At 39.8% G+C, this 22,362-nt stretch overlaps 1 protein-coding gene across 2 annotated transcripts; it reads left to right on the top strand.

Moving 5' to 3' along the window:
- The first annotated feature begins 1,353 nt into the window (after nucleotides 1-1,353).
- MKS1 (MKS transition zone complex subunit 1) lies at nucleotides 1,354-18,502 on the top strand. 2 transcript variants are annotated; one of them, XM_070735039.1, is made up of 18 exons: nucleotides 1,354-1,495; nucleotides 2,846-2,964; nucleotides 3,520-3,587; nucleotides 4,828-4,983; nucleotides 5,596-5,693; nucleotides 5,863-5,991; nucleotides 6,281-6,385; nucleotides 6,499-6,607; nucleotides 6,694-6,750; nucleotides 8,943-8,985; nucleotides 9,299-9,361; nucleotides 10,622-10,692; nucleotides 11,613-11,682; nucleotides 12,383-12,490; nucleotides 14,177-14,271; nucleotides 14,409-14,491; nucleotides 14,796-14,893; nucleotides 16,181-18,502. In XM_070735039.1, the coding sequence occupies exons 1-18, from the start codon at nucleotides 1,416-1,418 to the stop codon at nucleotides 16,306-16,308; spliced, it is 1,680 nt and encodes a 559-aa protein (XP_070591140.1). In that variant the 5' UTR covers nucleotides 1,354-1,415; the 3' UTR covers nucleotides 16,309-18,502. The 2 variants fall into 2 exon arrangements, with proteins under 2 accessions (XP_070591140.1, XP_070591139.1); XM_070735038.1 differs by having other exon boundaries at nucleotides 14,138-14,271.
- Nucleotides 18,503-22,362: the final 3,860 nt, after the last annotated feature.

Raw genomic sequence — 22,362 nt, 5'->3', positions numbered from 1 at the left:
TCAAAGAACTTCCTCTCCAGAGTACTTACCAGATTAATTTGATATCCAGATACCAAGCCCAGCCATCATATAGCAGGTTTTGACAAAAGTCATAATTTAAGATGATAGTAAGGCTACTACTGGTAGACACAATAGGGTACTAGAGATAATTAGTAGGTACAAAAGGTTGATTTTTGGCTAACCTTATCTTGCTCAATGATAGCATTCTGAGGAACTGAAAAGCCATCTCTGGTCTTTTTAGGATACTGCCATTATCAAGTGATGGAATAGTAACTTGGTTTTTGCTTAAAGCTTGGCTAAATTGTCCCGTCTATTTTTCTAAATGGTTTCTGCTAACAGTGGAATTGCTACAGTATGGTAGAGGATGACACACCGATAGTTAAAGCTGTACTGCATGTGCAGCTTCAGTTCTTTTGCGTGCATGCACGTCCCTGCATGTTTTTGCTTATGTGCATACACATGAAGCAAAATTTCATGAGGGAACGCACACCTGAGATATTTTGGCAATTTTTTTTGCTTCTGCGCATACACAAGCAAAAAAAATCACCAAAATCTCACACCCACGAGTCCCCCCACAAGATTTTGCTTCCTGTGCATGTGCAGAAACAAAAACGTGCACACATGCAAGAGAAGTGAAGCTGCGTGCGCAGTTCATTAGTAGTGGCGGTAATAACAATCCGCCCTGCTTGCCTCCCAGTGTTGTGGGTGGTCCATTCTTGGAGGTTTTCAAAAATAGACTGGATTTGACCTGGATTAGTATATGCTCTTCCATCAGAGGACTTCAAACTTGGGAACTTGAAGATTTGTGGACTTCAACTCCCAGGAGAATTCTGGGAGTTGAAGTCCATAAGTCTTCAAGTTCCCAAGTTTGGGGACCCCTGGTCTTCCATCTTGAGCAGGTGATTGGGCTGAAAGATCTCCGGTCCCTTTCAGCCCTATGATTCTATGTCGTATATTCTACAAACCAAAACTCAAAAATGGTTTCTTCTAAGCCTAGGGGCCTATAAAATTGATTCTATGATAAAAATGTCCCAAAAACATTTTTGTGGGTCCCCCCCCCCTTTGAAAATGATTTGCTTCTCATCCAAAAAGCTGCTACAGTTCTAACTTGACTGATGGGGGATTTCGAAGGGGGTGTGTGTCATTTTTTGAAAGGGGGGGGAAATAGCTCGGAACCAGCATGACCTGGATGATTGAGAACATCCATTGATGTGACAAACGTCCCTTGCAAAATGTTGAATTTTCCCCGCGGAAAACGTCAAGGCCGGCTTCCCTCACGACAGTCTGGTAACGATACCCTGAAGCTTCAGAGGCCTCTTCTTTTTTCCTATATTTATGTTCAATGTCATCTTGTTTCCATGGCAAAAGCGGCCTAGTCGAGACGCCGCTGCCTTCCTCTCCCCGCCCCGGGAGCGATGGCGGAGGCGGCTTGGAACGAAGACACGGGCGGGGAGGTCTACCGATCCCGAGACCCCATCCGTAACCTGCGCCTCAGGTTGGTGCTACCTTCCCTTCTCTTTCGGGAAAGGGCCCGAACTCCGCGGCTCAAAGTTGCCGCTGCCGCCGGCGGTCCGTTACTCCAGTAGCCCTTTTTGATTTGCAGCTCGCCCGTCTGTGAAACAAACCAGTCTGGAAAACATCCTGTAGCATCGATATATTGCTTTTCAAAAGGGAAACAAATATATTTTACTCGGTTTTCGTACAGGAAACTGAGCTCTTCCTCTCAAAATTACACCTCTAACGTCCCGTAAACACGCACAGGCGGCAAATCCTCTAAAGTCCAAATAACGATTAGCCCCCCTGAGGGAAAAATCACCGAGTAACAACTCTAATGTTTCTATATTATTGAAAGAAGTGTGACGGTTTAAATTTTAAAGCTCGTTGTACTATATAATATAAACGTGTTTCTGATGGGGTTTATAATCCACCTCAGGAATGCATATATAAATCATATCTAGTGGACATGTGTAGAAGCAAAAAAATATTGGAAAAGTGAGGAGATCCCTATGGATGAGAATGTGCTTTGGAAAATATTAGAATGTGCAGAAATGGAACATTCTTGCTATAAAGGAGAAAGAACAAACTGAATATTACTGAACTGAACAAACTTCTTTTATGTACACTGAGAGCATGTGCATCAAGACAAATTCCTTGTGTGTCCAATCACATGGCCAATAAAATTCTATTCTATTCTAAACATGGGAGCTATTTTATGGATGGAGAATAAAAACAGAAGTGAGAAATAAATGGAGATCAGTGAAATAAAGAATATATGTTAAGAGAGAGATTTAAGCAATACGATTATTATCAATATTGTCACCAATAAAGTCTCAGATAATATAAATAGATAATACATTCATTTCAGTACTGCTGGAAATGTATCTGGTGGCAAGCTCAACCATTCTGGAAGATGCCTCAGAACAAGATGAAACAGATTTTAGATTCTGATTTTTCTTTTCTTGCAACTGTTTTTACTGTTAATTGATAATTTTAAATTGATTGTTTTGTTGGTTATCTCCATGTATTCTCTAAACTTAATGTTACTAGTGGAATACCAGTATTAGAGGGATGCTTTTCTTAACATTTTATCATTTTTATGGTTTGTAAATCCATTTTTGTGTTGCTATTGTTACACATCCATATTTTATTCTTAAATATCTTTTAAAAGAAAGTAAAATATTTTTTAAAACTCAGATACTTCACAACTGATAATGATTAGTAGGAATAAGTCTAAGTAGAACAGTTTTTTGGAGTAATTTTTTGCTTGCATTTCTTTTTTTTCAAGCAACTGGCTTTGAATGTCACATTCCAGATGTCCAAAAACAATATCTTTTTTTTCTTGCAGGGTTAAAATTCAGCGGGTTACTTCCACTAGCGTACTACTACAGCAGCTACAGCAATGTTTCTGCCAATCAGGCCAGCAGCTCATCGGCTTATCAACTTTTGAGCCTTACAACTCAGCAAGTGAGTGCTCTTTCCTGGACTTTAAAAACAATGATTTCTGGAAGTCTGGTCAGGTGTTAAGACTGCTAAATCTACAAAGTCTGATCAGTATAAAACCAAATAATTTAAATATTTGCTTTATAGAATATGACCATGGAACCAAGAGATGTTTGTGTACAATTTTGTTTCATTTTTAAACTAACTTTTATTTTGGAGGTCAGGAGACATCATTTACCTTAAGAAAACTAATGATCTTGGTCAATGAGATTGTCTGCTCTCCCCACTGCAATTTTCTCATTTCCGGCACTGCTTTTCTTGTAAGGTGCCAAATTAAATGGCCCATGATTTGTGCAATGATTTAGTGTGGCTAACTCCTATGTTTTTCTTGTCTTTGGCTTTGATTCTGAATATAAAAACATTCATAGCAATAAAATAATCATTTTATTGATTATTACATCAGCTGCCCAGATGTTATGTATATTAGTAACCAAGAGAGAAAATAAATTATGGGCGAGTTGAAGCATCATAACCCATTATTCTTGCCAAGCACACTTAGGAGGCTTTCTTATGTTTCAGGTGGACATTGTCCTGAAGAGGAGAAAGAGGAGGCTGTTATTGGTTGGCAAGAAAAACTCTTCAGTCAAGTAAGTAGATGGGATTATTGTCCCACTAATGATTCTAGCAATTTTCAGTACTTTGGCAGCTATAGAAATCACAGACACAGATAAATGATTTATTGAACAGTGCTTTGTCCAAATTGAAAGTATCTCTGGGATGAGCAGAGCTGCCTCGTGTTCAGAAGCTCTTCCTCTGCACTTGCAAGTTTGTTATTTATAACAAATTTCGTGTGTATACAAATATAAAGTATTAACTTTTTACTTAACCTAGTTACAATGTAAGTGGCTAATATGTGACATCTAGCATATAGACAGGTTGGACTGTTTTTCCCCCTTTGTGTAAAGACAGATTTTGTATTTTGTTGAATTGTAACCTTCATGGAACATTCTATCCAAACTGTGTCCCTTTGCTTCTCCCCCATTTGTCATCTCCAGTGTCCAGTGCACCTATTCAGATATGAGAAATTCAATTAGATATGAGTGCTGCAGAAGTTAGTGGCTTGTGTTTATGATTTGCTCATCTAACAAATCCAACTACAGTGATACCTCGTCTTACAAACGCCTCGTCATACAAACTTTTCGAGATACAAACCCGGGGTTTAAGATTTTTTTGCCTCTTCTTACAAACTATTTTCACCTTACAAACCTGCCGCCGCCACTGGGATGCCCCACCTCCGGACTACCGTTGCCAGCGAAGCACCCGTTTTTGTCTGGAGATGGGGTTTCCCAGTGAGGGGAGCCTCAGTGAAATCGCAGCATCGCAAAAACACAGAGGTCCGGAGGTGGGGTTTCGAGGACTTTGGTGTTTTTGTGATGCTGCAATTTCACTGATGCTCCCTTTGCTGAGAAACCCCACCTCCAGACTTCCGTTGCCAACAAAGCGCTCATTTTTGCAATGCTGGGATTCCCCTGCAGCATCGCAAAAACACGGAAGTCCGGAGGTGGGGTTTCCCATGGAGGGGAGCCTCAGGGGAATCCCAGCAGCGCAAAAACGGGCGCTTTGGCTGGCAAAAGGGGTGAATTTTGGGCTTGCACGCATTAATCGTTTTTCCACTGATTCCTATGGGAAACATTGTTTCATCTTACAAACTTTTCACCTTAAGAACCTTGTCCCGGAACCAATTAAGTTTGTAAGACGAGGTATCACTGTATTTGTCTGCTTTTTGCTTTGACCTCTGCTTTGCTGAGACCGCAGTTCCATGGGTTGAAGATTTTGTAGGGAGGGCTTTGTTATACAAGCAACAATGGTTCTTTCTACTCTATTTAGTTTGAGGTGGATCTTTACCAGAACCAGTCTGCCTGCCAAAGCCCACTTGACCGACAATACCACCAGGATATCCTAAAATTGGAAGAGTCGGGGGGTCGAAAGAACAAACGGATCTTCACCTACACAGACCATGACCGCTTCACCAACCTAGAAGAGGTATCAGCTTTTTAACAGAGATGGAAATGGGTTGGAGATGGGATGGCTGGCCCAGAGTCCATTCTTAATGTCAACATGAATGATAGGAAGAAGGGAATTGTTCCTACTAGCAAATGTGAAGTAATGTAAAAAAATATGTTTATAACCCTTATAACCCATTAATAATTAATGATATTGTTACTTACAAAAATAATTCCTGGCTTAGCTAGTAAAGTTTAGACGGATAGTAGCATCTTGATAATCTTGGCACATTCTTCCAAAGCTAGATAGGTTAAGTTCATTGTGATGTTTAGATGTAAGATCACCAGGAAAGTCCAGAGCAGTCATTTAGTATTGGAAGTTGGAAAAATATATTGAAAGATTACAATACCAAATCACTTTCATATTCCTGCCAAGAAAGCATGTACAAGAAGGTGTTCAATTCTGGAGCAGTGTTTCTCAAACTTGGGAACTTTAAAATGCTTTCCCTTGATGGGCTGTCACTGGAGCCTTTGCTGTCTGCCTTGTACTAAAAGTACCACTAAAAAGATATTTCCCTGGGTTGAATGGAACCTCTTGACTCACATTTTTCCTGTTTAAATGAGCATAACAAGCTTTCTTCTTACATTCTAGCACTGTCAGAAAATGACCACTTCTGACAAGGAAGTACCTTCGTATTTGGCAGAAATGATGGCTAATGTGAGGAGGAGAAGACAAGAACGCAGGCCAGTGTAAGGGCATCCATGGACAGTGCTTTTGCTGTACAAATCTCTTGGGCTTGAGGGCTGGGGGGATGATTTTGACCCATCCTGGCATTCCGTGGCTCTTCTATATATTCTGCCAAAGCAGAAGGAAGCCTGCTTCACTATAGGCAACAATCCCCTTTGCTCCTCTTGGCAGAGAAAGAAACATCCTGAAATCCCGAATTATCACCTGGCAGCCCTCAGAAGAATTCATCAAGAACAACCATGTCCTTAATACTCCTGTGCAGACCATGTATATTATGGGGGACCTAGGACCCCAAGGCAAGTAAGTTGGTGTGTCTGTGTACCAAAGCTTTGCAGCCCCATTGTTTTTTTCTCAGCCCCCACCCCCAGGTTCCAAGAAGTGTTTGAAATTGAACAAAAGTCATTAGCATTCCTTGATACAGAACCGAAGGTGACAAATGCATGAGAACAGTGTCCCGCATGTTTCTTTCATCCTGGAACTGGGGTTTGCATAACATTGTTCTATAATACGTTCAGAAACATCTGAATGTATCTTGTACTGCCAGTATTTAAGCCCTGAGGTCATGTTTTTTATAATGATCTCTCCATAGGCTTGGTTGCAAGGAGTATGAGTATGTTCTCTGCATGATCAAGGTAGATGGCAATGGAGTCATCACAGTCAAGCCAGATTTTACAGGCACAAAAGGGCCTTACAGGTGAGCAGCCCGTAGAGCCCTTTGATCTCTGAAAATGAGTTGGAGTCAAGGGGCAATTGCATATCAATTGTACAGATCTTCTGAGTTGTGCTGCGTTGTTTGGCTCCCTGAAGGATTGAGCTAGAAGGGGAGAAGCGGGAAATGTGGAAATACACTTTGGAGAATGCCTCGGCCATGGTGGAAGAGAAGGAGGAAGCAAGGGAACAGCGTGTCTTCAAGGATGTAAGAACACTTATCTTTTGCTCCTGAAGTGGGGCCTAAATTTGTAAAAGGGGTCTTATTTTCTGACTGTATGTTTCATTCTTTAGTTGTACAGCCGACATAAAGAGTACCTCAGTGGACTTGTTGGATCTGATTTTGAGATGGTAAGTGACTTAGTTTTGCGCCACATATGTCTGCTTTACTTTGTAACTGTTAACTCGTTTAAGACAGAACCGGAGGACCTCACAATCTGGTTCTATTTTTAGTTGGAGAATGTCAGGTTGGTGGAATTTGTAGTTCTGCTTTGAAATGCATCACCACAACATTCATGATTGTTCTGTCTGGGTCCCTCCAGAAGCCAACACCAAACCAAAAAGAGAAGCCAGACACACTGGTAAAAAGCAAAGGCAGTTTATATAATTCAAAGCAAACACAGGTAACAGAAACTGTTCTTACAGACAGGAAAAATGCTGGAACTTCACAGAGGTTTCACGAAGGCCATGAAAGAAAACAGGATTCTTGCTGTCAAAATCAACGCTGGAGATAACAAACCCACGCCTCCCTCAAGTCTTCCAGACTTCTAGGCCACAAGCCAAGATCAGAGACGCCAAGAAGCAAAGCAGGGTCACAGAACCTCCAGTTGATAACTCTCCACAAAGCTGCAAGGGTGGGCCTGCCTTTTAAACCCTGCTGAGGAGAACCACATCCAAACCCAGTTGTTGCCAATTCAATGATGCAAATACCTTTCTAATTGATCCTGTCTCTGAGCTGCATGTCGCTGTCTCATGTCAATTATAGCCTGTGCGTCTTCATCCAATGAGTCCAGGCTACTAGCTGGGGAGAGCCTCCCCCCCCTCCGGGGCTCTCAGGCTGCTCTACCTCCTCCTCTTCCTGACTTTCCTCTCCCCCGTCTGCCTGGTCCTCCCCCTCCTGTTCACTGTCCTCCTCCTCTGGGCATGGATCCAGCAGAGACGCAGCCGGTCCCTGAGGAGCCGCAGGCTGAATCACAACAATGATTAGTTACCATTGTTGGGAACAAACTTTTTATATTATTTGAGCAGATAGGTAAAGTTCCTACAATTTACAGGTTGTGTTATAATAGAGACTTTTTTCTGGAAAGGGAAAAAATGTACTGCTGTTTTCTTCTTAGTCCTTTGCTCACCATGCACATTTTTCATTCTGGCTATTGCTTAATTGAGAAACCCACACTGAAAATTAATTTGTGCTTATGCATGCTTTAGGTGATATAAGGAAACTAGCATGGTTGATGTTGGCTTGTCCTTGGATGTAGAATCACACAGAAATTCCAGAGCCATTGAGAAACTGAGAAAAAAATAATCTGGAATATAAAGGCAAACCACTTCTGTAACATTGTTAAAAATTACATAGATAAAACATCAGGAGCCAAGCTCAACCAAGTATATTTTTAATCTTTGAATCTGAAGCACACTGACAACAGAATCTCAAGTCCTGAATTTGTCCTGACCTACCATCTCTATCATATATTCCTCACATAACCTTTGATGTGTCTCCTGTATTATTGACCATCAAAAAAGCCTTCCATCTCTTTGTTCATAAAATCAAGTAATAAAAGAGGTAAAAATGAGAGCTTCCTTCCACAAAATGGTTACCTGCTACATGTAAACTACTCTTTGTGCAATAAAGTCATCCAGATGCATATTAACATACACCAAGCTAGAAATGACCGCATGCTCTATTTCTATCTTGGACATGAAAGATGCTCGGTGACTTTGGACCAATCAACCTAACAGGGTTTTTGCTGCAAGAAAAATAAGAGGAGGAAGGTATCTGCTCACCGCCTTGAATTGTTTATAAAAATAATAAAGGTGAGATATAATTAAATAAATATCTCTGACATGGGGTTTTGCACCTGATGTTCACCTTCAAATATAAAAATATACTGTGTTTCCCCAAAAATAAACCCTCCTCCAAAAATAAACACTTCCCTGAAAATAAGCGCCCCTCCCAAAAATAAACCCTCCCTCAAAAAAAATAGGCCCTCCCAAAAAATATTTAAACGCATGTGTAGCTGCACACACCATTTCCTCTGGTTAGGGAGACAGCTCGAAATCAGGTAAGAGGGCTAGAGGACCTTGTCTTGTACCACACGCTCCAAAATAATAAGACCTCCCCAAAAATAAGGCTAAGCATTTATTTCGGGGTTCAAAAAAATATAAGACAGGTTATTTTCGGGGAAACATAGTACAATAGTTCCTTTATATCAGACCAACTGTTTGATTCCTCCTGCCTTGATTTATTAAGTCTGATTAGCCAGCAGCTCTCGGGCATTGGAAAACTTCAACTGCTGGGTAACATTCATTCTTTTCTCTTGCAGACTGCTCCTGGTATTTTCCGACTCTTTGTTAATGGTGAAATAGGTACGATAGCTTTTTATTCTTTGAGGAGTTTTTGTTTCTCCTCCTTCCAAGATTAATCCCAAGGCACCTAAAGAAATATTAAGGGTCAAACTTTTAACTGGAAGCCTATGCCTGCCGTGTGAAACTGCATAGAGGAAATTGTGATCCTGCTAAGTGATTTATATCTCTCATTGTTCTGTAATTAATTTTGTGGTTTCCCTAATAATTGATTTGGGTACTTTTTTGCTATTAGGAAAAGAAATAGCTTGGTTAAGAATAAGAGAAAAGGTCCAGAGAATAAGGCTTTATTACCGTGTTTCCTTTTCTTTCCTAGTTTCAGCCCAGGGTTACGAATACAACAACCTGTACATACATTTCTTCTTGGAACTGCCCAGCTGTGAGTAGTACAAATTGGGCCTTTAGGATTGGGCACAAGATACGCTATGACATTTACCACATACAGCTTTTGTAGAAGTGGGTATCCTCCTGGAGAGTTGCTTCTAGCAAAAAAATAATTGAAACAGTTAAAGGATTCATAAGTCTTCCCACAGCAAATCAAGCATATCCTTGAACTTATCCTCTTGTTATTTGAGGCTCTATATTTCCCAAAACTCCCTTTATGTGAAATCCAGTCTTCAGATACTGATGGACAACCAGTACCAGGTCCAATCTCATGATGAGAGCCAGAAAAAACAATCCTTGTGTCTCTCTCTTCCATCTCATCACTTACCTACCTGTTGCATCGCACACTTCACACTTCAAGATTACAAGCATAACAGAACTATGGCTAATAACATAAAGTAGCATTACTTTTATAATGCTAGAGTCATTTTAATCCTAAGTGTGCATGATTCAAGGTGAAGAAAAGAAGAGGGATCAAATAATTTAAAGCCATCTACTGTATTTTTCCATATTGTTCCATATTAGTATATCTGAGAGAAATTTTAATAATTTTTTTAAAAAAGACATACAGATAGTCCTTCCATAACAACCAATAGCTTAACGACGAAAGTTACAACAGTCCCTGATTTCAGAATTACAATCCGATTGCAGAGTTCCAATTGCAACACACACACACACACACACACACACATACATACACCTACACCTGATTTCATTTAGGAGCTAGGCTACTGGCTCACTGTATGGCTATTTTCAGCATGACCATGATTTTTAGCATTTTTGCTAGATTCTGATGTTAACTTTCTATTGATTTGTTTAATTACCATTGCATTCGCTTAACAACTGCCACACCCACCAATCCATGGCATTTGCTTAATGAACATCATATAAAATTAGGCCTGGTGACCAGTTTAGCAACTACCACGACATAAGACCATAATTCCAGTCTCAATTTTTTAAAAAATAATGATAGGGTTTTATATGTTTTTAATATTAAATTTGTTCCACTGCTATATTGTTTTTATTACTGTTGTGAGCCGTCCCGAGTCTTCGGAGAGAGGCGGCATACAAATCTAATTAATAATAATAATAATAATAATAATAATAATAATAATAATAATAATAGTCATTCTTCAGGAACTACCTGGTATGCAATGAAAGAGTGTCTGGTTTTGGAGCAGAGGTTTTGTGCTTTAACTGCTCATTAATCTTGCAGTCTTCTCTGCAGTGCTAAAAGCTTCTATTTTCTTTCTAGGCTGGTCATGTCCTCCATCTCAACTACTCTCTGGAATGACACAGATGTGCACTAGCAAAGTACATGGCAAAGTATGTTTCAGGTGGTTCCTTTGTGAGAGAGGGAGACTATTTGCAGAGTCACAGTGTTTAATGCCAGTTTTGGGGTTTTGAGGCACATTTTTCTATCGTACTTTGAGGAATAGCAGCCTTACATGACTCTGGAATATAGTCTTGCTATGGATTTTAGTTTTCTGATACTCTTTATATTTCAAAGCTAAGTTATAGTAGAGCCTTCTTCAACTTACTCCTTTAACTCTTCATTGTACTGTACTGCCAAATTATTGAGATTTCTTAATGATCTACATTAAACTTTGTTGAACCTCGGTTGGCCCATAAATTCTCACAGATTCAACTGGATTGCTCAGGGAATAAGAATTATGATACTTTTAGTCTAGGGTGGCCACCAGAATCACAATTGCAAAATGATCAACTATATAAAATAATTTTAAAAAGATAAAAATTAAATCTGAAGAACAGATTGGAGAAAATCTTCAGCACGTTGGTAAATATTTGGGGGAAGGGAACCCTCTCTTGCTTTAGGGTCTATATGAATTCTTCAGTGTTTGCACAAAGCGAGTAGAGTTCATTCTATTGGTCTAAAACAGTGATGGCTAACCTTTTTGTCATTGTATGCTGAAAGCGCTTGTGCGCATTTGCCTTCACCCATAATGCAATGCATGCGCAACACACACACCTGCTCCCTACACCTTGCGCATGCGTGCGAATCCTACGCTAAACTCATGAACTTTTCACAGCATATACTGTATATGCAGCAACACCTAGGCACAGTTGCAGGCAACTTTAAACAAGCTTAAGGCATATCTCTCTTGAGATATTTGCTGGTTTTCTTATCCCATTATTCACCCAAACACATACACATATATACATACATGATTGTTCTATTCCCTGCTGCCCCTGTAAAAGCTGATACTACTATTTTTCATTCCCAGGATAGGGTAGCTTTTTTTTCCTTCCCATTTACCCTGGAGATGTTCTTCACCCAAGAGGATGACTTGGAAGGTGAGTCATTCCATTGCATGTGAGAAATTGTTCTGCTCTAATGGATTTGAGCTATTTTGTTCATTTTGGGGGTTAATTAACCTGTCACGTTGAAAACAGGGATTTAATTTATGGGATGTAATTCTCTGGAAAATCCTCTAGGTTGTGAATGCACAATTTTTACTAGACTAAAGTTGATATTTTATCTTTGGGAGGTATACCACTATCATTACCACCCCTAAGATTGTTAGAGACAAATATAAAATTCTATTTAAAAGTGGAACACATATTAAAATTTAATTACAGCTAAGTGTATTTAATATGACCATCTCCACTTATATATTCACTCATCTTTTCCAATATTAAAAATTACAAATTGTTTACAACTTTTCTCCAAACTGAAGCCATGGTTTCATGGGACTATAGACAGCCTTGAACCCTTCAATTTACACTGCTGCTCTAGAAAAAAAACCCTGCACAGTCATGTGCAGGGCCTGTAGAAGAACAGGATGTGTTGCATAGCTTGTGTTCATTTCAGTGAACACTTGCAACTATTTTAGAGGATTGTGCCTCTGAGCAGTGGTTTATTCTGATTCAAGTGGAAAGCTGCATTTCAACATCCCTCCATCATCAGAATTGCCCCACTATTTACTCTGGAATGAAACATGAATTGATGTGAGACTGGCTGATGCCTTATTCCCTATCTTCCTTCCTCTTATAGGCTCCCTCCCTGAGTGGCCTGTCTTATACTTTGAGGTTCTTTCCTTGGATTTCTGGCATAGGTACCGTGTTGAAGGCTATGGCTTTGTAGTGCTGCCAGCAACGCCAGGTAAAAGACAGCACTAGAACCGAACTTTCATTGGTACAACTCATGAAACAAATTTGTTTATTGATTTTTATTTATTTATTTGATCTACTGAATATAACCACTTTGATAGGACTCTTGAGTGATTTATGTAAAACAAAAATCAAAATTTCCTTTTTTAATTTTTTTTACTTGCCTCTAGTAGTGCATGTTCATCATACATTTTAGTACTAGATGCTCTAGATGTTTTAACTGTTGGGATTCCGGAAACCCCTTTTAAGATGACATGCTCTTAGCATTTAAGAAGGCATGCTTACAACAGATACTCTCTTCATCATGCCTTTCTGTAATTCTCCTAACAGACTCTCATTTCTATTGACCGGTGAGATTTCCTGGGACATTTGTCCTTTGCCAGTTGTTCAGTTAAATACATTAAGAGGAGATTAACCTACAACGGCGGGGGGGGGGGGGGGAGGGGGGGGGAGGAGACAGATGATTTAAGGTTTGGAAATGATGTCTTCCTTCCATTCTTGAATTTCCGCGAAGTAGAGATGCGGAAGTAAATACATCATTTTTGGCTATGGACAGTATCACAAGCCTTCCCTTAACACTTAAAACCCCTAAATTACCATTTCCCATTCCCTTAACAACCATTTACTCACCATGATTACTGGTGCTCACCATTGAATATGACACTTAGTGATCCTGATATTTATAAACATAATTATTTATTAACAATAATTATTTTTTTGTTATTTATTTGCAAAAATTATTAGTTTGGCAATGACATATGACGTCATCTGGTGGGAAAAACCGTGGTATAGGAAAAAAACCGCAAAGTATTTTTTAATTAATATTTTTTGAAAAACCGTGGTATAGCTATTCGCGCAGTTCGAACCCGCGTAAATCGAGGGAACACTGTATATCCTTGATAAAAGACTAATGCACCAAGTGATATGAACATCTCCTGTGGTCACTGTCAAAAGATAGACAAGTTCGCTGAGTTTGTACATTCTACTAAGCTGTAATGTGATTGCTTGGGTTTGTCTTAGTATGATAAAAACATAGTCGGGTGTGTGTGTCATGTATGCATTGCATTAGGGGTGCAGGCAAATGATACAAACATAGAGCCAGGGTGGCGCAGCAGGTAGAGTGTTGTACTGCAGGCCACTGAAGCTGACTGTAGATCTGTAGATCAGCGGTTCAAATCTCATCACTGGCTCAAGATTGACTCAGCCTTCCATCCTTCCGAGGTGGGTAAAATGAGGACCTGGATTGTGGGGGGCAATAGGCTGGCTCTGTTAAAAAGTGCTATTGCTAACATGTTGTAAGCCGCCCTGAGTCTAAGGAGAAGGGCGGCATAAAAATCGAATAAATAAATAAAATAAATAATAAATTAGTCATTGCGTTATATAAGCCAGCAAATATATTAATAAAACCTCATGTGTGAATGGAGTATTATGGCACCTTTTGCAAGTCATGAAAATCCACCTTCTCTCTTTTATTATAGAGTATCTCTAAACTTTTCTTGGCTTATATTTTACTGGAACTTTTATATTGGGATCTCAGTGGCTAACATCCTGGTAGTCAGCATGCATGTTCTGAGTAGCCTTTTGATTTTTTTTTCCTCCCATATTTCTGACATCAATCCCGTTCAACCTGATGGTCCAGGAGTTCACACTTTATCTGTTTCTACATGGCGTCCTGTAGAGCTGGGCACTATTTCAGAACTAAGAAGATTTTTCATTGGAGGATCTCCAGAGCTTGAGGATATAACCTACACCAAAGTGCCAAGTACTTTCACAGTGAGTGCCTGCCCTCACCATGCCCACCCATATTTTCCGTAAAACATTTTGGTCCAGACCTTGACAGATTTATTGAGAAAATAAGATGAAAACTCAGGTTAGAATTTCCTCTAAATTGATACTTATCTTCTGTGCAGGGTGATTGTCTCAGCCGTTTTGGTTTTCGTTCTGAAACAACAGGGAGTGTCACTTTCCGGCTGAATTGCCTGCAGCAGTCCAAGTAAGATGTTCTCTTCACTAGGGAAAGAATTTCTGGACATTCTGGACATGCATAGGGAAGACAATCTCTTTCCCTCTGTATTTAAAAGAGATTTCAGCAAATAGTGTCTTCCGTTATCAGCTTGGTTAACTGAATTCAAATGCCTAATTAGGATATTCTCATTGATCCAGAAGCAAACATAAGGAAGTACATACATAGCCCTTGCTTACTGATCACTTATTCGAAGTGATTTGCAACAACACCGAACAATAGTACTTATGACTAGCCCTCAAAGTTTAAAAGTTTAAAACTTATTTCTTGGCAGAGCTTTTATGGAGTCCAGCTCCATGAAGAAACGCATGCAGAGTGTCCTGGATCGACTAGGAAACTTCAGTCACCAAAGTTCCCTTTGTAATGTTTTAGGTAAGGCTTTTGACACAGAAAAAGGTAGGACTCCACACCCCCCACCCCCACCCCCACCCCCGCAAAGCAGAACTATTTGAATCTTGATCATTACAATTTCTCTATCAGGAAAGATTGCAATATTTAAGCTTTTTTTAGTCTAAAAAGAAAGTAGATGAAAGGCGACACGACTGAAATGTCACAAAACTCTGCATGGTGCAGTTAAAGTGGACAAGAAACTATTTTCCCCTTTCCAAATTTCTGGAACCAGAAGTCACCCAATTAAATTGATTTTTTCTTCTTCTCCCTACCCTTTCTTTTCTTTCTCTTAATTACATGTTTGTAATAGTCATTTACTATTCTTTTTGAATTGTATTGTTTTTCAATTTGTGAATAAAACCGTATTTAAAAAAAAATAAAAAAAATAAATTGAATTGTGGAAGAATCAGGATACACAAAAGGAAATATTAATGCATAATTAAATTTTGGGATTTGCGGCTGTGGGATACTGTATGTTGTTGGCTATCAACTAAGATGGCTTCAGAAACAGATTGGATCAATTCATGGGAATCCATGATTATTAGCCTTGGTGACAGCATAATTGCTTTAAAGGCCATCTGCTGGGAAACTTCCTTGTGTCCTGATTTGACACTGTGATAAGAGACTAACAGGGCAACTGTTTTTGTTCTTAGGATTCTCAGTGGCCATTTTATGCATTTTAATTTAAATTGTTTCATTGTTTAATTCAATGTATGGTAGTTTCTTTAAAAATAGGTGGTTAATAGGTGGTTATTCATTTTTATTAACTGTGAACATGTCTTCTAATTAAATATTGTTTTAAATTATCTTAACCATTAGACTCATTTAGAATCATTTAAAGATGATGGTATTTTTTAATCAATCTAATGAAAAGTATATGGTATCTGTTTCTTATCTGCAAACCTCAGATTTACCATGGGAAAACTATTCTATTTTTTAAAATTAAAATAACTTTGAAGCCCGCAGGTATTTTCTAAAAAATAGAATAAAATATTTGTTATTCTGGATGGTGTGTCAGAACAAGAGAGTAAGAGGAATTTAAAATCCTTGCTTTGCTTTTGCACAATACATTTTCTTTCTTCCACAGGGCTACTAGAAGTTAGACATACTTTTCCAACCTGCATAATGTATTCAACTCATCACATGTTTGGAATATTTCAGCGTGGGATTTTGGTTAAAAAGTCTAGAAGGAAGAAATGGACAGGCCGGGGAACTAGTTGACTGCGCAGGTTGAACCACCACCTAATGACCGTGTTCTCTTTGTTACAGAGGCGTTCCAAAGGGCTCGTCACCGGATGCAGGAAGCCCGAGAAAGCCTTCCTCAAGATTTGATTTGCACTTCACCCTCTGAAGCTCACAACAAGGAAAGCATCATCAAGGAGCCTCCTGTCTTCTAAGGTGTTCCCCACCAGAGTTTCTCAGCCTCGGCCACTTGAAGACACGTGGACTTCAACTCTCAGAATTCCCCAGCCAGCTTTACACCTGGTGTTCTCATCTCTCCTTTTGCAACTTATGAGGGAGTCCTGAAGCTCAGTTGGAATCTGAAGCTGGGCCATGTGGTGCTGGGCATACAGTAGGTGCTTGCACTGCTCTTTCTTCAAAGGATGTGGCAGAAATCTCACTTTTTCTCCTTTTCTTCACACAAGATCATGAGATTATAAAAACATTCTTTGCCAGTGATGGAGAACCTTTTTTGGTTTCGGTGCCAAAAGGATGTATGTGCACGCACTAGTGGTCACGCACATACACCCATTCCCTCCCTGTACACAATGCTGCCCTCTGCCTATGTGCACAACCACACCACCCCGCATGCATACAGGTCTCACTGAAGCCTGGGTTGGTGAAAAAACAGCACAACAAGCAGACTGGAAGTTCAGAAAAACAGATTTACGTTTTGCCCGTTGTGCTGTTTTTCACACTCCAGTGGCTTCAGGGAGGCTTCCTTGCACTATAGGACGTTTAACTACATTTATGGGGGTAGCACATTTCAAGGACATTAATCAAGAAACACAATTATTCATTATATAATAATAACCGTATACCAGATGTTATGATCGAAGGTGATGTAAAGGAACCAACACAAGACCATGTCCCAGAAGTAGAACATATACCCCATGAACATATAGCAGCACAATGGCCAGTACAATGGCCTATTTCACCTGTATTGTTTGATCCAAATCAAGAAAATATGATGTAGTGATGAAGTGGTAATCTTATCCAAAGTAGAGGCCGGGTTGTTAAGTAGATTCCCTTGGTTTGCTACACAATACAATCACAGACAAATAGGACACTTAGCATGTGCTTTAGCAAAAAGTATCAGTGAAACCTCATCAGCTATAGCAGCTTTGGCAGATGAGATGGGGGAATTGCGAAAATCTGTGTTACAAAACAGGATGGCCATTGATTACATATTGTTAAGACTAGGACATGGCTGGAGAGAATTCGAAGGATTATGTTGCTTCAAGATTAGTGATAAAAAAGTATCGAAGCAAAACTAAAAAACCTACACAATATCACAACACATTTACAATATGTAACTGATAACGCTGCATTTCAAGATACTGTATATAGAACACATTAACTTCCTGGTTACCAGATTTCACTTGGTTTAAAAATATTTTTGTTGGGATTATTGTAATCAGTTTTGTAACCTGTATTTGTATTAAATGTATACCAGTGGGCGTGGCCTGCTGGAAACAAGGATGCAGAAAGAGGAAGGTGGGAACAGAGAAAGATACCCTCTCCAATAGGGAAGTCCATATCATGCTACAGGACATATAAATCCTCTAAAAATAAGGATTTTTAGAAAAAAGTACAAGAGTGGGGAGTTGTTAGAAAAATATAGGGCCTACAGAAAGACACTTCTCTAGATTTCTAAAAAATGTGAACCTCTGTTTCAAAAAAGCAGGCCTTGCCAGGAAGAAAGAAAAACAAGTTGGTTTCAGGTAATGTTTAGATATAAAATGCTTTGTTACTAAGCTAAGGGCACATCACCCTCCAAATCAGACCATTTGTACTTCAATTATCTCGGAATCAGGAAGCCTGTTCCAGGATCCCTTTTATGCATAATTGGTTTTTTTCATTGTCTGTATCCTTTTTAATACTTGACAATAAAGGATTTTTGTTTTTGAATATATAAGAGCTCTGGGAATTTTTCTTACAACAACACAACAGGCAAATCAGAGGTCTGTTTTTCCAAACTTCCAGTTTGTCCATTGTGCCTTTTTTTGGCACTGCGGGGCTTCAGGGAACCTTCCCTGTAGCCTCCAGAGGGTGAAATCAGATGTGCAGAGCTGACATAGGGCAACGCCTTGCGTTCCCTCCAATGCCGCCCCAAGTCTTCGGAGAGGGGTGGCATACAAATCTAATAAATAAATAGCTCCATGTGCCACCTGTGGCATGTGTGTCATAGGTTCACCATGACTGTTCTATGCCTTAGGAAGGCCACCATGTTGTACAGTATTTTATTTTGTGTACATGGATGTGTTTTTGTACCTAGGTATGTGTATAATTATACACACACACATTGTATCTGTACTCTGTGTATAACAAAGGACAAGGAACAATTAAAACAATAATATTTCAATATTACTATTTGTAAAGAGATTTATTTCTTAGAAAAACAAGTACTTAAAACATAGTAAATTGCTCCACACAATATTTTTCTTCCAATAGGCTAGAGAAAAAGGATGCTACTGGTACATTGCATTCCCCAGAGTGGGGCTTCACATAATTTAACAACTGGATCCGCCTAGTGCAGAACCAGAAATGTGAGCGTGCACATGCACCTTCCGCACATTTTGGGCAGCCACAGTGAGTAGAGTGGGCGAGGTGCGGAAATCAGTTTGACTGTGTGGGTGGGGCAAGCAAGCCAGAGAGTGAGATATATAGGACGGGATAGCATCAAGAGGGGTGGGTAGGCCCAGACGGTGGCCGGAACTACCAGTACGGGTGCAAACTGGCAGCAGCCCGTCTCTGTCTTTGTCTCCTCCCTTCTATGCAAAATCAAAATTGCCTTGAATTTTGCAGAACAGCTGGGGAGCTATGGGCTCAGTCTCAGGTGGTGCTGCCACCTGTGAATCACCCAATGACACATGCAGGAATTGAGGCTGTGAAATTAATGCTAGCAGCTTCCTAAGATTCTTGTAGGAAAGAAAGCATTTCCAAATGCTTTCCTGGTTTGATGCTAATCCCCTTAAGTGTTTGGACTCCCCCCTTTTTTTTGAAGATTCAAATGTTTAATTAGTTTAATCAAAGTATAAAATACAGAAATAAAAAGAAAAATGAGAATAATGGGAAAATAGGAGGGGAAAGAGAAAGAAAAAAGGTGTAGGGTAAAGGAGAAAAGCAAAATATTGATTTAGTACTTTTTGGCATAGTAGAATAATGTACAACCTATGTACAACCTGAACCTTTTACTTTTTCATAATATTGTACACTTAATTAACCCATAACAACAAACCTATTGTAAACTTCAAAGCGGATTGGGCCTGTTGCAGCCATTTTCTCCATGTCTCAGCTTGACACACTTTGGAGGGAGAAGGGAGCTTTGGAATGTAGGACCAGACATCAACAACTTATTATCCCATGGGAACCAAGGTCATTCTACCAAGTGCTGGCCAGAGACTGGAAGAGGTTACCAAGGAGACGTCAGAACACCTATTGCATTTTTCGGAGTATCAGACGTACTTTTTCCACCAAAAAAGAGGGTGAAAATCTGGGTGCATCTTATACTTCGAATGTAGCCCCGCCCACATGCTCCATTTTGGGGTAGTTCCAGGCAATGGGGATCCTCACTTCCACATGGAGCCTGATTCCCGAAGTGTCCCGGGAAAGTGCATTGAAAGTCGGGCTTCCTCTCAGAAACGTCCAATAGAGAGGCAGCATATCAGTCCTCCTGGACCTACCATTTTGTAAACATGCTACTAGGCTTCCCAGCAAGCTCCTGTGCCTTTGTTGCCTTGGTCAGAGCCTTATTATTATTATTTATTATTATTATTATTATTATTATTATTATTATTATTAATTAGATTTGTATGCCACCCCTCTCCGAAGACTCGGAGCGGCTCACAACAGTAATAAAAACAATATAGTAATGGAAAAAAATCTAATATTAAAAAACATATAAAACCCTATCATTATTTAAAAAACCAAACAGCGCATTCATACCAAACATAAAACAAAGTATAAAAAAGCCTGGGGGAAAGGTGTCTCAACTCACCCATGCCTGGCGTTATAAGTGAGTCTTGAGTAGTTTACGAAAGACAAGGAGGGTGGGGGCAGTTCTAATCTCCAGGGGGAGTTGGTTCCAGAGGCCCGGGGCCACCACAGAGAAGGCTCTTCCCCTGGGGCCCGCCAAACGACATTGTTTAGTCGACGGGACCCGGAGAAGGCCAACTCTGTGGGATCTTATCGGTCGCTGGGATTCGTGTGGTAGCAGGCGGTTCCCGAAACAGCCCAGGGAACTGCGTTGAAAGCCTTTTAAACAAAAGCATTTTCAGGTAGATCCCCCTCTCCGATTGCAAAAAGAGTGCCTGAAACACGAAGATCATAGAGGAAAGCGTTTCCAGCTGGCAGATTCCCCCTTCCCCAAAAACGGAAACAAAGCCCAAAATCAAAGTTTCATTTTTTTCCCACCTCAAGCACAAAGTCCAAAAATGGTTTCCAAATAGAAACAAAGTTAATTGTATTATTTTCTTTAATATAAGTAGTCAATTTAGCTATCTCGTCTAACACCCTCTACTTTTCTTGACATTTGTCCACTGTGGAAATGAAAATATCCTTCTACTTTTGTGCATAAATATTCTTGCTGTCAGCATATATAGCATCAAAGTTATTTTTCCCCCAAGTTCTTTATCCATTAAACCCAAAAGAAAAGTCTCTGGTTTTATCTTTATATTCACTTCAAGAATCTTTTGTATTGAGATGTGAATTCTACTCCAATATTTCTTTGCTGGACTCTCTTTCTTGACTTGGTTCATATGAACGAGCCAAGGGCTCCCAGGTTTCCAATGATGTCACAGAGCTTTATGAAGGTTGCTGTTCCATTAACCAAGGTCAACTGGAACTTGTCTCTGGGACACACTGTTCCTGGCCCATCTCAGTCATCAGCCACTCTTTAGGGCTTCTCTGTCTTTGGGAATGATCAAGGCAAGATCTGAACATTCAACCCAAAACAAAGTGAGCTGGATAGGGGATCCCTGCAAGAACTTTGACAGGTGGGAAGGAGGTCTAATACTATTTTTCTGCTCTGTCATTTGCCATTTCTGAAATGTCATTCTTTGAGATATTGTTAAAGAGTATGCAGAGCGATCTCTGAGTTTTCAAAGATACATACCGGTATACACAAGGAAACATGGAGTTCTAGCTGATAACCCAGAGATACGAGTAATGGTTCAGTAACCCAAGTCAGATACATTAAGTGTATAAAATATTTACTTTGGCAAATATCTTGATCAAGAACAGTCTTAATCACACATAGTTAAATCAATCAATCCATATACAATATTATAAGTCTTAATTGTTCAGCTTACAAATACATAAAACAGTATTTAACACACAGTTTCTACTACAACAGTTGCAGAGAACATAATACAAATTGCAGAGAGAGAGAGAGAGAGAATCATGCTTTTGACTCCCTCTTGTGGCAATCTGTAACACTAATTCTTAAAGCAATGATGTTTCAATACATTTAAGCATACATTGTTGGTTTGTTTTATATATTGCCAAACCCTATCAGTTATGTACATAGTACTAACAGATATGACAACCTATTCAGGCCAGTACTTGGCTTGGTTTATACACCATGGCAAAGCCCAATTCCAAATTGTCAAAACGCAACAGCATACGTAATTCTATACCCAACAAAAGAAGCACAATCCTGAAACAGCAAGTTGCGGTCCAAACAAGTATGATCAGATAATCTTCCACACTGCTAGGCCGGCACGCTGCCAATTTAACAGCAGCCCTAATTACTTGAACCCCATCCAAACACAGGTGGACTCAATTATCTTCTGTAATACTTTTGAAGCTGTTCTCTCCTATGCAGTTCTACGCATGCGTGGGTCTATCATTGTTTCCTTATCCGAATCTAACGAAGATAAGGAGGATTGGCTTCTTCCTGGGCTGTCTGCCAAGCCCCCCTCATCCATCTCACCGACGCTTCCTTCTTCAGTGGATAATTCACCGGCTGACTGTTGGCAGCAAAACAGGCCTGTGACATTTGGATGTTTTCCCCACCTCCACCTCCACAGTCCTTGGAGCAGGAGCTGGGCCAGAGCTAACCACAACAGTTCACACATGAGCTAAGACAATGACAGGGATGCCATAAAGACTTGTCATATTCTGCCAGAGAAAGATAATTGCATCACCACCGTAACAATTGGAGGTGAGTTGGGGAGGATAAATGCAAACCACAATCATTTCTCTCTTTTTTTCACCATTAGACAGAA

Source organism: Erythrolamprus reginae, chromosome 1 (genome assembly GCF_031021105.1).
Source record: "Erythrolamprus reginae isolate rEryReg1 chromosome 1, rEryReg1.hap1, whole genome shotgun sequence".
In the NCBI taxonomy this organism is placed as follows: domain Eukaryota; kingdom Metazoa; phylum Chordata; class Lepidosauria; order Squamata; family Dipsadidae; genus Erythrolamprus; species Erythrolamprus reginae.
The sequence above is the reverse complement of the archived record's forward strand: the minus strand, read 5'-3'. Positions and strand labels throughout refer to the sequence as shown.

Excerpts from the sequence above, each read along its gene's own strand:
- MKS1 (XM_070735038.1), top strand. The coding sequence starts at position 1,416 with ATGGCGGAGGCGGCTTGGAACGAAGACACGGGCGGGGAGGTCTACCGA. Across the intron at positions 11,683-12,382 it reads CCAAGAGGATGACTTGGAAG|GCTCCCTCCCTGAGTGGCCT; the intron begins GTGAGTCATTCC and ends TTCCTCTTATAG. Across the intron at positions 14,894-16,180 it reads TTCCCTTTGTAATGTTTTAG|AGGCGTTCCAAAGGGCTCGT; the intron begins GTAAGGCTTTTG and ends TCTTTGTTACAG.